Here is a 14567-nt window from a genome sequence, read left to right on the forward strand (position 1 = left end):
CTGCCTACGCCAACTCTTGGTGTGAGATGCCAGATCTGAAGTGGATTATTTTAGTCTAGCAAGGCTCGCAACGTCATCAACAGCGGGCTTTGTTTCGGAAATCATGCACGTGTGCGCTATTAGCTCATAGCAGTCAACAGTTAAGTAATCGCTAACAAAATTATTGGTTAAAACAAGGAAAACGTATTTATGATCAGTCGAAAAATTGTTTTGATGGGTTACAGGAAACGTAATTACAGTCATGAAAATTGCTGACATTGCCTAGTAAGAGGCAACAGTAGCAACTTAAAACCATGTTATCATAATAATAATGTGGTAACCTGGTGGATTAAATCTTTGTGATGGCCGCTGTCTCCTCTCCGCTGTGTGCTCGTCTCTTCACACCATCTGGGTTACGGTTTTTATTCCTCGCCGTTTACAAAAACAGAACAAGGCTCTTCGTGTCTGTCCAGCGTTTTTACACGTCGGTAAGGGTGTTGGGTTGACGCTGTTTTTACTCACCTTAGGACTAGTGTGAGGTGAGGCCATTCATTATTCACAACGGTGTCTTTTCCCCGTGCTGACAAAACTGGCCTTGTAGGAGCCACAGATAAGGGCATTGCGCTGAAACGGAGCCTCTCTGGATGTGGCTCACAGCGCTGATAGGAATAAACTAACTCCTAAAGGACATAAATGTTTATATTTATGTTTTCATAGTCTAATAATCATTTACAACCACCCGATTATTCAAAATTAAAACAAAAAAATTTAAGTAATTAAAAAAACAGCAGATTGTCAGTCACCATGCTTGGTTGACTTAAAGATATGTACGAAAATTCATTCGAAATTCGAAAATTCAATTTGCCATAACTTACTTCCCTTACTAGCTGCTGTAAAATTTTACTTTCAGCTATATTGTCCAGTTATAAACCAAATGCGGTCAATAGAATCTGCCTATCCACCAAGAACCCACATGTTAAAATTTTCCATGCATGTTTCACAAATTTATTGTAGCATAATGTAAATCCCACAACTGAACATGACTTTTTTTAACATTTGATTATAATCAATAGCTCAAACACTAAATTGTTGTGTCACAACATTTACACTTTTACTTGTAAATGTGTGACTGTTTATTGTGTGCTGATGGCTTATCCCTTGCATATTTAACATTAATAACCAAATCAAATTTCAAATAACAGCCAAACTCTGAGTGTCTTACAAACTACAGTCCTCTTACTTAGCAGTTACCACAGAATACTTAAATGTGGATTAGAACATCAGTGGCTCTTATAATGTGAGCATTTTGTTGCAGTCCTATTAAGCCTTTTTAAATTTTAAAATATTTTATTTCAGGGCACTTCAACCTCCTCAGATGATCATCTTAGCTCTGGACTTGAAAGGTACAAGGACTTACAGAAGTATTTCTATAAGAGACTGAAAGCCACATACTACAGATTCTCTGACATACCTGATCGCTCAGTGGTAAGGCACGCCTTCAGCTTTAAGTTTAAACAGCTTCATTACTGTTAATTTCTAACGGGATTTTAGTCAGGCTGCTTGATAGACGATGAATTGTCACCTAACTTAATGCACAAGGATAGCAATATGGATTTATGACCAGTATTACCCATATCCTAGTGCTCAGGACACCAGCATTCATGCTTATGGAGTCAAGAACATAGATGAGGGATGAGTTTACAACAATAACAGGAATCTGGGACGTATGTGAGGTGAAATTCAAATTTTTCTTGTCACAGGTTTGTGGGCATCATCATGTGTATTTTTTTGAAGATGATGGCATCTACAGAACGGACACAAGACAGAGTAAGCAGAAAAGCTTTTTGCAAGCAAGCCAGAAATTTGATTACAGAATTTGATTACATTGCAACACCTTCATCTAATATTACCCTATTCCCACTGCATCTTTAACATTTTGTGCTTTCCTTCCTTAAGAATAGTGGCATTCCCCATTTTGTGAATGGCTCAGTTTTTTGTTTTTTTCCAATTTGTAGGTAAGCTGGAGCCAGAGCAGGTGCTAAATCTAGGACAAGTCTCTAGAGGGGATGAGAAAACAGTACTTGAGAATGAAGAGAGGAAGCAAAGGGTTCAGTGGACCATTCAGAGAATACGGCTGTCCCCACAAGAGAAGCACCTTGCTGCAGCACTAAAGTCAATTCACAAAGAAGAACAGAGGTGAATAATACAGAATACAGAGTTTAATATACAAAATGGTTGTTATCGAGCATGACAATTATTTTTTCTTGTCATTGTTAAAGTTACCTAATTTATTAATGAAAGATAATGCTGTGGCAATCCAGGTGTGTGGTTTTGAGGCTTGGAAGAAGAAATTCCCCTTCTTTGGAACTTCCACACATCATAGTCATGGTGGACAGTATCTTCAGTTTTGGTATGTTTCAAAAAGTTTGAAAATGTGAAAAAAATGTCTTGCAGCAGCAACAGAGTTAGTCAAAAATGACCAAAATGTTTTGTATGTCTGTCTGATTCGGTAAAGAGTGGGCCACAGATAATGTCCTGTTTTACACAACTTTGGAGAATCTACGTTGCAGAAAAGTGTTTCGTCTGGACCTGACCTCCCACACAAGCAGGATAACCTCCGTGTACGAGGAAACACGTCCTGAGTAAGTGCGAGTAATGTGTAACAAACGCTGTCTCTGCTTTCACACCAGCTCTAACTGAGGCACCATATTTTTCAAGTGTGTTTGTGGAGGTTGCTCTTTCCAGAGACCGACAGATCCTGAGCATCAACTGCAACAGCAGGACCAGTTCAGAGGTTCTGCTAATTGATACTACAACATCCCAATTAAAGCCTTTCTTGGTTCAGTCACGCCAGCCAGACCTCCTATACCATGTGGAGCACTGGAAAAGGTGTCTGATCATCCTGGCTAACACGGGGCCTGGGCAGGAATATGAGGTAGAGTTTGCACAATAGATAACTTAAACACAAAACAATTTTTGGGTCCATACATTTGACATAACAAAATATGAAATAAGAATTCAGTTATCACAAGATGTCTGTTCCACATCTTCCTGGTCTTCCAGGTTGGTTATTTAATTTAGTTGCATATACTTTTTCCAATTTCCCTCTGCCTTAAAATGATCTCAGAAAACCAAAAAACTCCTTTTTAACACCTTTTTAAAAAGTCACACTTATGACTGGAATTAGTTGGTCTGCATAGTTTTAGAATTGGAAGAAGAAAAACATGGATTATTTTCATATGTATTTTTTATTCTTACAGCTGAAAAGATGCATTTTTCTGTATGCTCACTAGGTTGTACAGGCCCCCCTCTCAGAGCCAAACATGGTCTCCTGGGTCCCATTGTTTGCACCCAGCCCTGGTACTTCAATCAAAGACATGGATGTGGTCGGAGATCAATGCGTGTTGGTTGCAAGAACACCAGCCAATGAACTTATCCTTATTATAGTCCCACTGACCCATACCAAGGAAGCGTACATTCTAAATGTCAGTGTGTCAGTTTATAACTTTTTCTTTTCTTTTTATCTCTTACTGTACTTATTTAATTGCTTGCTCTGGGTTTTGCCTTGTATATTTATCTCTGACACTTTTATATTTCTACACCCATCCCCAAAGTTTCCTTCTTGGGCTTCTGCCATCAACACCAACAGACCGGGCCTGGCCGACCAACACAGTGTGTTGAAGTTCCTGATCTCATCTCCTGTCCACCCACCAGTGCCCTACCATCTATACACTGAAGACAGGCTTCTTTTCCCAGTCACTGAAGATGGGTCTTTCCTAGAGAACCAGGGAAATTATAACACCACACGCTTAGAGGCCTGCAGCAAAGTGAGAACACTTGACATATAAGACACATGCAGACACACCTACACAGTATCAGAAGACAAGTAAGCATTTTGTATCAGGATTCAAGTGTCCACTGATAAAGATCTTTTTGGCAACACGACACCAGAGACAGAAGCTAAACAGTACACACTATGTCATGCAACCTCATACACCTGTATGCAAACGCGTAGTGCAAAGAGTAGCAAGGAATGATATTTGAAATACAAATTTTTTCTTTCAACATTCTTGCAACTCTTTTTAACATCTACTTCTTAAAAATGTCCAGATCAGTCTCTCTGCTTCTCACCTGTAGGATGGTACTCTGGTGCCGATGACACTGCTTCATGTGAAACCCGTAGAGAGTTTGAGACAGGTGCCACTGTTGGTCCATGTTTACGGCGCTTACGGCAGAGAAGTTAACATGGAATTCTGCCCAGAGAAAAGGTTTCTCTTGGAGCAGGGCTGGGCTCTGGCTTACTGCCACGTCAGGTAATATATCAGCACCTGCATACAAACAAATTTGATTGCTGATGAGAGAAAACCACATGTAAGTAATAACTTTCCATACATTAAATGTGTAATAATAGGAAAAAGTTGAAAAATATTTGTAGAGCTAATTAATTTTTGAATTCAAACCTTTTGTTTTTGACTCTTAAACTGGATCTCTGTGCTTTACCTTTGCACCTGCCAGAGGCGGAGGCGAGCGGGGTCTTTACTGGCAAAGACAAGCTCAGGTGGCGGGAAAGCCAAAAACAGTGGAGGACCTTCAAGCCTGTATCCAGCACCTTTTCTCATTAGGAGTGTCCTCTCCTTCACTTACTGCCCTTACAGCCTGCAGTGCTGGGGCCGTGGCCGTGGGAGCGCTGTGCCAAAGACATCCACACATGATTAGAGCTGTTACACTGCAGGTAAGATATTCACAGGTGAAGTATGTGCTTGCGTGATTTTTTTTTGTGTGGATAGCATGTCCAAAGAGCAGGAATATTAGGGTCTCTGTGTCTTCAAGGGTATTTTAACCTAGAACCTGTTTTCTTATTTGTAATGGTTTAAAAAAACTGAAGGAAAGTCTCCGTGATAATTATATCACAGTACTTCACCCCATGCTAATTCATCATTTTTTCTCTGTTCAGGCTCCTTTCCTGGATGTCTTAGGAACTATGGAGGATCCCAATCTGCCTTTAACTTTGGAGGATAGAGAAGAATGGGGGGACCCTGTTGGGAACCCAGAACACAGACTTGCCATCGCATCCTACTGTCCCCTTCACAACATTACTCCTCAGGTATGAAAGTGTCTCTTAAAAGGTTAATTAATGTAGCTATAATTTTTAAGCCTTGGCTTGGCAAAAACGTGTTTTCCGGTGTTGCCATTTGCAGCAAGATTTTCCTTATTTAGTAACACCATCTTCATACTTGTGTGATGCGTTTTTGAGGTATCTCTTCTATGATGAATTGGACCTTAATGCTGAATAATGGTTAATTTTATGCTGAAAACTAATTTTCAATCTCCATACCTCACGTTTTGGTTTAGAACCAGTATTTAAATAGCATTTGGTGATTTAGGCTTTTTGTGAAAATGGCCAATTTATCTACTATCTAACACAGAACCACATTCCCAAGTTTAGACCCATGTCCCACTAAAAACCTAATTCATACTGTACAATATACCAAATGCCTTAAGAATATGGATTTTGGGACACTGAGAATGATTAATAATCACTTTTGCTTGATAATGCAATAAACAGTGTGTTTATGTATGTTTGTGCTTAACTGAGATAGGACTACCCATCAATGCTGCTGACAGCCTACAGTGGCGATGCCAGGGTTCCTGTGGCAGGTGTTCTCAGATACACCGAACAGCTAAAAAAAGCCATTACTACACACTTCTCTTCTAACCCAAAGTCAGGTATGTGCACACTGTCAGTTTGTAGATGCATTTGTTTGCAGCTATGCAAGTTATTCTGCAAATATGTTTGAAAACATTGTTGTATAGATGTAGTCCATCATACATTTTTGTGTTCCACATATTTTTAAGTGTAATTTCTGAATAATCAGTGGTTTTAATAGGTCGGGGTCAAATCCCCGTAGCAGTGTCAGTGTGCATGTCTGGAGAGTAACGGACGTAGGACTGCCTGTCTGGGGAAAATGCTAAAAGCATTAGAAGTTCATCATCAAACTATAGCATAGGTCACCTTGTAGTATAGTGTGTGTGTGTGTGTGTGTGTGTGTGTCAGCTAATTGCTCTCATGTGCCTCAAGACGGGCTCTTACTCCCTCTCACTTATAATCTGCCTTCAGCACATTAGTGGTATGCCACTTTACACCCCTCTCTCGCTCTTGTTCTTGCACTGCTTCCACTCTTCTTGTTTCAGATACAAAAATTATCTCCCCCACCCCCCCCTCCCCTCTTACTTTTGCTGTTGTTCATACACACAAACACCAGGCAGCTTAAGTGTTTGTATGCGTGTGTATATGTCTCCGTAATCTGTCTCTCTGTTCTCCAGAGTGTTTGATAAAGTGCTGATGGCATAACACATGCAGGCTGATGGGCAGTCCCATTAGTATGGTAAAGAGATAGTGTATCAGAGCAAGAGATTAGAAGCCACAGACTGGGAGCTGTCAAGGTCAAGACCGCACTTGTGAAACAGCCCATACCAAAGAGACTGGGAGGGAGGATAATATGGAGGGGGTTGAGAGAAGGATCAGGAATTATCAGATGGGATCAAGAATAAATGGAAAGTAAAAACAGTCCAGAGAGAGCGAGACGGTTTGTGGCAACTGGACAATGAAAAGGGGAGCAGAGAAAGTGGGCTCACAATAAGATTATAGAAATGTCTAAAAGAAACATGTAAAGCTTAAAGATCTTCTTTTCCTCCAAACTGATCTATATCCTTGTATTTCTTCCTGTTTATTTTAGAATTTGAACAAGCACCAAACATTGTTTTGAATATTCAGCCTGGAGCAAATCACTTGGGACCAGACAGCTTTGAGTTGATGTTGGAAGAGGTAATAAAACTGTCCCACAGGACTGTATGGGTCTTCGGATAATATTTCTAAATATGTATTTCTTGTGTAAGCTTTTGATAGTCTTTTGTGCCCGATCACAGCATCCTGATTATGTTTGGGTGTACTCTTATTTCCTCAGATTTAGAACATACAGATTATTTTGAGTTGATGGGTACAGAATGAGAAATGTCTTCTGTCATTTGTCCACAACACAGGAAGCCCTCAGACTAGCATTTTTGTACACAGAGCTGGGTCTGGACCCTCCTCGGCCTCCACGCAAGAGAAGGAGATAAGGACATGCTCAGAAATCGAACAACAAAAACCCAAGTATCTGCAAGTGCATGCATGACATCTGCATTGATGAAATGGTGTAGTATTATTTCCAAATGCCAGTGGAAGAGAAGACAATATCAACAATGAAAAAAACTTTCTTTTATGACTTTTATTTATATTTATAAATCCCTTACAGAGGAAACACCAAACCCTGATTATTGGATTGCTACTTTGAAACTGTAAAATTCAAGTTCCATTCATATTAGCATTTATAAAGTATGTCCATGGCTCCCAAATAGCAGGCCTTCTCAGAGACATAGCATTGCTTGGGGTGGTTGGGGTTAAACCGAGTGTAGGTGGAGTACTGAATCACCAAACCCTCTCCTGCTTCCGTCATGATAAGAGACTTTTGTACTACCTTGCCATTGTTGACATGGTTTGTGCTCATCAGCACCTTCAGCTGGTCTGGTAATTCATGAATGGAGGAGAGATCTGTGATGGCGGATTGTTTACCAAAATTAAGCACCATGAGGAAAGCTTTTTTAAGCCCGTCAAGCTCTCTGAGGTAAGAGAAGACATTGGTATCAGCATGGATGTAGCAGAACCACCCACGGTGAAGGGGGAGCTCCGACTTACGCAGGGTATTTAGCAAACGGTACTGAGCCAGAACCGAAAATTCCTCTTTTTTCTGGGCCTGGAAGAGAGAGTGGCATGGGAATACAGGATTTAAAAGAAGATCAACAAAAGCCAGATATTCTACCAGAACTGACGAGCAAACAATGGTCCTATACCTCCACATTGATGTTTATGTAGTCAGGGTGTACAGGCAACCAGGTGATGTTGGTTTTGTTGTTAAAGCCTGCATTTATGTCACCACTCCACTGCATAGGAGAACGCTGAGGGTCCCTACTGGCACTCTGCAATGAACGGATAGGAATCATTTTGGCTCTTACTGTAAGCTTCTGATGATAAACAGTTGTGACACACATATTTTAGTCCAGCAAAATAAAACTAACGATGTCTAAAATACAACAAGCCTGCTTTTTTCCCACTTTCACAAAAGATGCATAATTTTTTATTTTTACATTGTTATACAGAGGTAGTGACTAAGCTTTATGGCTGTTTTCCAGGCGAATTATTTTTATTATTTATTATAGAAATATCTTTTTCTGTGTGTGCACAGTACTGACTGTGTTGTATTTGCCAGCAGGGTCCTGTATCTGACTTTCTGTGACATTAATGTTCTCCATGCCAATCTCCTCGCCGTAGTAGGTGGTGGGCGTTCCTGGAAGAGTGAGCAGCAGCATGTTGATGACACGCGTATATGTATGACCAGCACTGGATGCAATTCGAGGTTTGTCATGATTCCCAACCTGATGACAATGGCAGAAGCAGAAAGTGGGGAGGTGAATTAGATAAGTTGGAAGAAGGCAGGATGCAGAGGTGGGTAGACGAGACAGTGTGGCCTTAAACTGTCACCGAGAACTTAATGACACTACAACAGTCATGGAGAACTGTATAGTTTCTTTCATTTCAGGTCTTTTGTTGGTGACTTCCAATGGGCAGGTCAGCATTGCTCATGTAGAAAAAAGTGCTAAGGCAAAGAAAATTAGAACCCATAATGTCTGTATCCCAGACAAAAAACGATTACACAACTTTAAAATTTTTTAAAATTAGTTTGTTTTTTGTTTTTTTGTTTTGTTTTTTTTTTACAGCGTTGAATCATGGTTGATTTACATTATTTTGGCATTGCTGACAAAGACAAAAAAAAAATTAAAGTGAAACCAAGTGGGTGAATACTTTTATATAGTTACCCCAGTTACCTTTCGGTGTTACTTACTCATGCAGTCTACCTTATCACAGAGCATTGTTTTTCATATAAATCAACACGAGACACAGGTCAGTGTTAGGTTTTTCATTTCTGCAAAACTACCACTAGCTTTCAATATTGAGCAATTTACACAATATGTCATATAGCAAATTAATATGTAACACTGAGTGTGTGAACTCACCACCCAGTTAGGCCATTTTCCTTCAGGCATGTTGGCCATCCAGAGGTCGACCAGATGTTTGGCCCACACGCCGCTAGTGTTCTGAGGCAGGTCCAAGAGGTAAAAGTTGAAGGGGAAGTCACTTTCTTTAACCAATCGGGTGCCATAATACATCATAGTCTTGTCCACCTCATGGTAATCGTATGACTCTGTCACCATGAACCTGGAGTGCAGCAAGAGCTTATTTTGAGTATAAGAACATGATTCCCTGTCAGATGAGTTGCAAACAATAGCAGTTTGTACTTATTGATTATTTGTAATATTTTTATATAACCTTGTTTTTAGTTAACATTATTATTAACATGTTCTTAGACAGTTTTATTTCTACCTGACACTGCTTCGTCACATAAAAACACATTTTGCATGTAAATGTTAGATAAGATTGATACATAAGAATGCATAACATGCAGATGAAAATGATCAAAAACATAAGTAGGAGTGAACTATGTAGGTAGGTAAGTATTACTATAATAATGATTGTATTGTTGAAGCTCCCATACCTGTATCTGCCAGGCTCACGGCTGTAGACGTCCATCTCTCCCCTCCAGTCTCTCAGCAGATCGTGTAACCCAAGCTGACTGGTGGTGTAGTCATGGTAGAGGTCCCACTCTGAAGTTACAGACTCCTGCATTATTATGAATATAAATATGAGGTATTTTAGCTACCATTATAGAGTGTAGTTTCTGACATCATTAACTATAGTGGATTAAGGGGCTTAACAGAATTTTCCTCTGACTACTAGCTATTAAGAGCGCTTGGATGTAAATATATTCCTTTCTCAGGTCAAAGCACAGGTTCCAGTCAAAGGCCACGTAGTTGGAAGATGTGGAGACCAGATGCAGAGAAAATACAGACCAATTGATAAGTGATCTTTGGGTTCAGTAATCATGGAATGTTGTTGGTGTGTAAGGAATGTTTGAGGTTTCATGCTAATTTTATTGTCTCATTACTTGTTATAGTCTTCAATAAAGGGCAAAAAGGCACAATACAGCAGAAAGACAAGCTATATCTACGGGGAAAATTGACCCTAGGGTCCGACCGTGACCACAAATACCAAAGCCAAAAAAATAGGTTTATAATTTGACGGGAACCCAGTCCAGGTTCTGTTCAGGAACAGTGAGGTAATACTCATAAAAACTAGCACCTAATGTGCAAATCATTTTTGTGGGAGAAACTTAAACAGAGAGATAACACACAAACTCCCCACAGAGGGGACCACACCATGAATCATATGCACAGACCTAGTCGCTGATGCAGCAGTGGTAACCACTCAGCTGACGTGCCACTGGCACAGCACATAGTTACTATGATTTTAAAGCCACAACAACACTAAGCCACTAAAACAATGGTAAAACAGTAATTCTTTACTTATGATGGGCTGAATCATATTCAAAGCTGGGGTAGATGATGTAATGTACCAATAAAAGCATATGCCTATCTCCAATGTTTTGTTTAGTTAGCACTATAAATCTTGGTAAGTATTATTATTACTGCATAAGATTGGCAGCTGGTTGGTTTGGTTGATAAGCTTCAGAGGTAAAACTCAGTCTTAATATTGTATTGCTATTCTGCTGTGCTAAATAAGTCTCCACTAAACAAATCCACTAAAATATGCCTGTTTTTCTACTTTTTTTTATGTGAGAAATACAGTCTCTGTGAAACAAAAAACTCTTTCTCTATGAGATTAACTCAGAATTCTTTGAATTCCAAGAGCAGTATTTTCCCCAAAAGGGCACCAGTTGAACTTGGCATTTAGGTCAGAGTTAAATGATGAATGATACACCACGTACAGTACAAACTCTCCCACTCAGCTGTTGAATATATTACCCACCCTTGAAAGTACCATTTCAGCAGAGCTGCTTCTGCCCACAATGCTGCTTTTATTCCTCACATCATTAAAATCTGGACTCTGACATGTTATATAATTCAATGAAATAAAATCGGCATATAATCATTTAACTGAATGTTACAGCAGATACTGTTAACCACGCTGAGCTTTGACCTCCTCGGTTAAGAGAAACAAAAGCTGCCAGATGAAGTGATTACAACATGGCAGCAGAAAAAGCTAATGTTTGTGCAGTTTGCACAAACAAAAGCTAACTTTGAGATGCCTTATGAAATACACAGATCTTCTAAATATAGTTTATTACATTTTGGTATCATCGAGACCAGGACAAGCCCGACCTAACAATGTGTGACCATCTCTTCAAAGTAGCTAGGGACTATGGGTGCAATTCTTTTTATCCTACTTGGAATATTAAACATATTTTATTGAAAACACAATAAACAGGAAAATCCTGTTTAATCAAATGCTAAGTAAAATTGAAACACCAAAAAACTAATAAGTAAACCTTTAGAGTGTCATAAAGTGGTGAGGACTGTCCCTCAAAAACAAAAAAATCTAAATGCAAAGTAAATCTAGGAAGCATCTTTAAATATCAGTAAAAAAAATGTAATTAGAGTGGTGTTACACTTGCTCTGTCATTCACCATGGATCCTTTTTAAGCGGCAGATAAAACAGATTTTACCATGTTTGGTGGCCACGTGAGGACAAAGCTGCTAAACTACCAGCAGACAACCAGTGCCCATTAGTGATGAACAATGGCGAGTGAAGAAGCAGCACTCACTGGTGGTTTGTTTGGGTCCACTTGTGGTTCGTCCCTCAAATGTGCAGCCTCCAGGATGTGCTTCACTGCATCCATCCGGAACCCATCCACTCCCTTCCCCAGCCAGAAATGAATAATGTCCTGAAATTAATGACAAAATGACAACTACTTGAAATTACAGTGTCTCTAAAATAAGAGTGAGATTGTAGGGAACAAACATTAGCTGACTGTCTTCATACTCATCTAACAAGCCCATTTATTCCCCAACAATAAAGGACTATAGAGTATAAAGATGCATAACACACAAAGGCCGTTTTTCATCTCTGTTTTTGTACTTTGTGCTGTGTGGAGCCAATGTGGCCAATGTGTAACCAGTTTGCCATCACACATTATTGTTACAGATTACAGAGGATTGTGGACACGTGAAGAATGTGAGAAAGAACGTTGTGTAATCCTACAATCATCTCTTGGCGAACGTGTGGGTTTCTGAAGTTCAGGTCTGGTTGCTCCTTGAGGAACTGGTGCAGGTAGCATTGTCCTCTAACGTCATCATAAGTCCACGACGAGTTCCCAAACACGCTCACCTAAGAAAAAGGAGGAGGGGAAAGATTTGTTTATTTATAAAGCTTTTTCAGCTCAATGGTAACCACAGTAATCATCCATTCCTTAATACACACCTACACAGTGCAGTGACAATGCCCCCAAAGATTGAAACACCATCAGGTGCAGAAGAACACAGTCAGTGCCTACCCAATTATTAGGCCTTGGTGAAGATGCATTGCAGTCAGTCCAGATGTAGTAATCCTCGTAGTGAGGATTCCTTGTTCGACTCAGGTTAAACCAGCGATGTCGGTCACTGGTGTGATTGGGAATGAAATCCATGATCAGCTTCAAACCTGGTGGTCGCAGATGATTAGTCAAAACACGTGCCTGCCATCGAACCATCATTGCTACCACCTATGCATACACATGGGTAATAACACACCTTTGTTGTGCATTTCAGCCAGAAGCTCTTCAAAGTCCTTCATCGTCCCAAAGAGCGGGTCAATGGCTCGGAAATCTTCCACATCATAGCCAAAGTCCTTCATAGGAGAGCGATAGAAGGGACTAATCCAAACGGACTTGATGTCTAGATACAGAAAGTGATCCAGCTGCTCCTTTATTCCTGCCATTACAGAAACACCACAGCGTCAACAGTGATTATGTACTACTGAATGCTGATGTCTTATGATGGTTGGTTAAACACCACCTCCACCTTCACCATCACACACCAGTGATTTTGACCCTTATTTTGAATTATTATCATACATTTTGCCATCATTGCCATAATCAATATTGTTTTTCTAATCACTGTATTCTTAGTGCACTAAATTTACATGGGCACTTTAAGTAAAATGTAGATGTTCTGCTTCGTATATATTTGACTAAAAACGTGGTAGTGGTATTCTATGTGGTACTGGTAGTGAACAATATTTGCACTTTTACTTGAGTATTGAGTTTGTGTACTTTTACTACCTTTGCAAGTCTCACTGTTGCTGTATGACCTGCTGACTTGTCCTCCATGACATTATTAAGTTATGGCTGATCAGTGTGTGTGGGTGTAAAGGCCTTTATTTTCCTGTGAAATGCAGTAGCCCACGAATGATTGCAAAGTATCTAGTAATGTAAAATCTGCTTTATCAACCACTTTGACCTGCTTCCTGATAATGTAGCAGGACTGGGGGTATCTTTGCCTACCTTTGAGGTCTCCCACCCCGTCACCGTCCGAGTCTTTGAAGGACCGGGGGTATATCTGGTAGACTGGGGACGCCTGCCACCAGCTGAGGCACCGGGGCGACAGTGCGATCACCGTGACGGTGAGCGCCACCAGCGCCAAGATGCAGGCCACCGTCAGCCAGAACAGGACCTCTCGGGGCACTCGGTACCGAGCCTGAGAGGAGTACAGCAGCAAAACCTCTTTTGGCATCCCGGCGTAAGGTTTGATCTGCGTGTACTCCCCGGCCGCGTCCGAGTCCAGCTTCACCGCGGTGGAGTCCTGCTCCTTCTCCGCCGGGTCGGCGGTGATGGTGTCGGTCGATAACCCGCCGCCTTCTGCATCCCGAAAGCCCGGGTTTCTTGTGCATTCACCCAGCTCGAAAGTGCCGCTCTGCTTTTTAAAACGCATCTTAAACACTTTTCTTTTTAAAAAAGGAGGAAACTGAAAACAGACTTTGCTGCTGTGGCTCTTCTTCACAAAGACTGAGTGACTCAAAGAAGCAGGTGATCTGAGAGGGTCATAGTACACACACACACACACACACACACACACACACACAGACAGTGCAGTGCCACCTGTGGAATGTGGGAAACTGGAGCTTTGGATGGAAATAGTTAGAGATTAGTGTTTAGTGTTGCAGTGAAGGCTGAAACCAGTGAGAAGTGTGTACTTCTGAGAAGTGTGTACATAATGTGCTACCACTGACTCACAGGTCAAAAGGTTTTATACTTTATTGCTTCAGTAGTGGTTAATACATTATTCGGCCCATGAAGGACGGGGGTCACAGAGTACATCATGAGCTGTTGTCTGAAGGCGTAAACCCTTTATTTGGGGGTTACACCGTGCTGATAAAGCAGTTGCCTGAGTAACGTGATTTACGGCGTTTGCTAAACTCCACTGTCACACTGGATCTCAGATTGTATCGGCTCAGAGACTCGCAATGGTTAGCAAGGATGTGTTGTCCTGGCTCCAATGGAACAGTTAGATCAGAAAATTTTATGTTTTTTGTTTGGGGTATGGTCTTAAATCCAAACCACGAGTCCTGCTCTGAAATGTGTAAAATGTACTGTTCTTAA

General features: G+C 40.6%; 3 protein-coding genes across 4 annotated transcripts in view; 1 reads left to right on the forward strand and 2 right to left on the reverse strand.

Moving 5' to 3' along the window:
• The window catches only part of camkmt (calmodulin-lysine N-methyltransferase), a 102823-nt gene extending 101915 nt beyond the window's left edge, over positions 1-908 (reverse strand). Inside the window, exon 1 of the mRNA XM_067515417.1 lies at positions 502-908. Within this exon, the coding sequence (XP_067371518.1) occupies positions 502-528 (27 nt within the window). The 5' untranslated portion in view covers positions 529-908. The remainder of the gene's footprint in view (positions 1-501) is intronic.
• On the forward strand, positions 136-7157 carry prepl (prolyl endopeptidase like). Of its 2 annotated transcripts, none has more exons than XR_010915154.1 (15): positions 136-467; positions 1336-1464; positions 1740-1806; positions 1995-2175; positions 2301-2389; positions 2495-2621; positions 2698-2914; positions 3273-3464; positions 3594-3806; positions 4117-4292; positions 4495-4711; positions 4934-5083; positions 5576-5706; positions 6717-6805; positions 7021-7070. XR_010915154.1 is itself a non-coding variant. In XM_067515369.1 (15 exons), the coding sequence occupies exons 1-15, from the start codon at positions 342-344 to the stop codon at positions 7096-7098; spliced, it is 2178 nt and encodes a 725-aa protein (XP_067371470.1). In that variant the 5' UTR covers positions 142-341; the 3' UTR covers positions 7099-7157. The 2 variants fall into 2 exon arrangements, 1 of the variants encoding a protein (XP_067371470.1); XM_067515369.1 differs by having other exon boundaries at positions 142-467; positions 5580-5706; positions 7021-7157.
• Positions 7158-7232: 75 nt separating this feature from the next.
• Positions 7233-14073, reverse strand: slc3a1 (solute carrier family 3 member 1). Its single transcript, XM_067515384.1, has 10 exons — positions 13473-14073; positions 12721-12900; positions 12486-12631; positions 12194-12319; positions 11757-11876; positions 9630-9754; positions 9091-9292; positions 8269-8451; positions 7870-7995; positions 7233-7772 (listed from the first exon to the last, which is right to left on the reverse strand). The coding sequence occupies exons 1-10, from the start codon at positions 13897-13899 to the stop codon at positions 7341-7343; spliced, it is 2067 nt and encodes a 688-aa protein (XP_067371485.1). The 5' UTR covers positions 13900-14073; the 3' UTR covers positions 7233-7340.
• Positions 14074-14567: the final 494 nt, after the last annotated feature.

This window comes from Channa argus, chromosome 1 (genome assembly GCF_033026475.1).
Source record: "Channa argus isolate prfri chromosome 1, Channa argus male v1.0, whole genome shotgun sequence".
Taxonomy (NCBI): domain Eukaryota; kingdom Metazoa; phylum Chordata; class Actinopteri; order Anabantiformes; family Channidae; genus Channa; species Channa argus.